The sequence below is a fragment of the Rhinopithecus bieti genome, unplaced genomic scaffold (genome assembly GCF_001698545.2).
Source record: "Rhinopithecus bieti isolate Rb0 unplaced genomic scaffold, ASM169854v2 scaffold_6935, whole genome shotgun sequence".
NCBI classification, from domain to species: Eukaryota; Metazoa; Chordata; class Mammalia; order Primates; family Cercopithecidae; genus Rhinopithecus; species Rhinopithecus bieti.
This window is the reverse complement of record NW_016805255.1, coordinates 1,493,866-1,495,937: the sequence shown is the minus strand read 5'-3', so window position 1 is coordinate 1,495,937 and position 2,072 is coordinate 1,493,866. Positions and strand designations below refer to the sequence as shown.

General features: G+C 37.8%; 1 protein-coding gene across 1 annotated transcript in view; it reads left to right on the top strand.

The window, feature by feature from the left end:
• The first annotated feature begins 815 nt into the window (after positions 1 to 815).
• MGAT4A (alpha-1,3-mannosyl-glycoprotein 4-beta-N-acetylglucosaminyltransferase A) overlaps positions 816 to 2,072 on the top strand; it is a 117,046-nt gene continuing 115,789 nt past the window's right edge. The window contains exons 1-2 of the mRNA XM_017871810.1: positions 816 to 922; positions 1,069 to 1,397. Coding sequence (XP_017727299.1) covers positions 1,304 to 1,397 — 94 coding nt within the window. The 5' untranslated portion in view covers positions 816 to 922; positions 1,069 to 1,303. The remainder of the gene's footprint in view (positions 923 to 1,068; positions 1,398 to 2,072) is intronic.

Below are 2,072 nucleotides of genomic sequence, written 5' to 3'. Positions count from 1 at the left end.
GTTTGGAGGTACATTAATTTCCCCACTACAGTGTCAGTATATTACCAGGTGCATCCTGTGGCACCCCCTGAGGCTACCAGGAATCTGTGCACATATTGGAGGGCCTGATGTGCCTCCAGGGATTGAGACTGACCATGCGTAGAGTGGACTGGAACCAGTAGCTGGCTGGTTTTGTTGTTGTTGTTGTTCAATTAACCAAAAAAGTTTGGTTTTTTGTACAGTTAACATTTTTTGAGAACCTATTATATGCTGAATGCCGTGCTTAAGACCATTTCGTTCCCTTTTCCCGACAGCTTTGTTCGTTCAGTGGTGATTTCCCAGATTTCTTGAGTTAAAGCAATGCAGAGTGATAGGGCCTAAGGCATACCGTATCCTGGTTGGATTGCCGCGTTTTCTAAAGGCTTAAATATTTCCAGTTTATTTACACCCTGGGAGTGGGTTAGTCACTGGAAAAACGACGTTTATTTTATGACCGTGATAAATAGCAGTAATAACTGTAACCTTTTTATAATTTATGACAATATGTGAAAGAGGACACAGGACAGATTGTTTCCTCATTTTATGAATGAAACCTTGAGACCTAGATAAGTGGCACGCCCCGAAACATGTAAGTAGTGACAGAGCTGGGTCAAGGGCCCAGGTCTTTTAACCCTTATATGTTGTATTCTGTCAATTTTCTTGTTTAAAAAAATTTCCTATTATTGTGCAATAGGAAAACTGGGGAGAGTGAAGTTTATGTTACTCAGGAACCATTGTGTGATCGTTAGAGTTCTCATCTTGGAATCTGTGAGCTCCGTTTCTCCCTTTAAAATCAGTAGCCGTCACTTTCTTTTTACAGACAAAACAAAACCAATGAGCAGGGAATATAGTTTGAAGCTGTTTTGTATTCTTTTTCCAGGAGGAGAAGGACCAGATAATTCTAGTATGTTAAATGAGTAGTTTCGATGTAGGGATAATCTTTATAGATACAATTTAGCCAAAAGTCTGTTTATAATGACGAATAGTAAATGAAGAAACTTACATTTTGCATTCCTGAATGAGCTTGTCTTTCTCTTTTCCCCCGAATAGGAAGGGAAAAGGCCAAAGCATCAGCATATGAAGACCACAAAGACAATCCCGTGTACAGTTGTGAACGGCGTTCCTGCTAGGCCCCTCCTGCAGATCATCTGAAATGAACCTCTCTTATTGATTTTTGTTGGCCTAGAGCCGGGAGGACTGCATTCAGTTGATTTTCAGGGTGAGAAGAAAACAGCCCTGGTTGTTGTCATCATACACATATGGACCAGTGTGATGGTGAAATGAGATGAGGCTCCGCAATGGAACTGTAGCCACTGCGTTAGCATTTATCACTTCCTTCCTTACTTTGTCTTGGTATACTACATGGCAAAATGGGAAAGGTAAGGAAAATGACTCAGAAAGTGTGCATGACATGTACTAGACTTTTTGGTTGGTTAAGGTGCCTAAATGCTTAGGTCAAATACCCTGGCAACCTGCATGTTACATGCTATCTGCTGGCAGTTTCTTTCTGATATAAAAATGAAACAGTATTCTTGGACAGAGGAGACAGAATTTCTAATTCCAGTGGGGTTTGTTTTGTTTTCAGTTTCTTATAATTGTACTTGGAGAAATAGATACTGATCAGTGGTTTTTATTATACATGACAGCCGAGCTGAATAATAAAGACTTTTGTTTTGGCATTTTGTTCTTTTTACTAAACATAATAAGTGTTTAATAAGCTTCCTTGTACTGAGTGTTGCATAAAACACTTAAAAGGACACAATTAGTGCCTTCGTGAAATTTACATGCTAATTATGCTAATGATTGGGTGCTATGTAGTTAATGATTTAAACTGCGTGCATTGACAGATTACTCCTTAGGCAAAAATATTTAAGAAGGGATGAATAGAAATTCTGATCGGAATATTAAAACATTTTTTAAAAATTAATTACGTTTAGACTGTTGAACCGTGTTTTAAAGAGAAGCTATCTGTTCATTGATTGGAATTCTATAATTTAAGGATAATGTATTTTTTTGCCTTTTTTTTTTTTTTTTTTTTTTTTTGAGACAGAGTC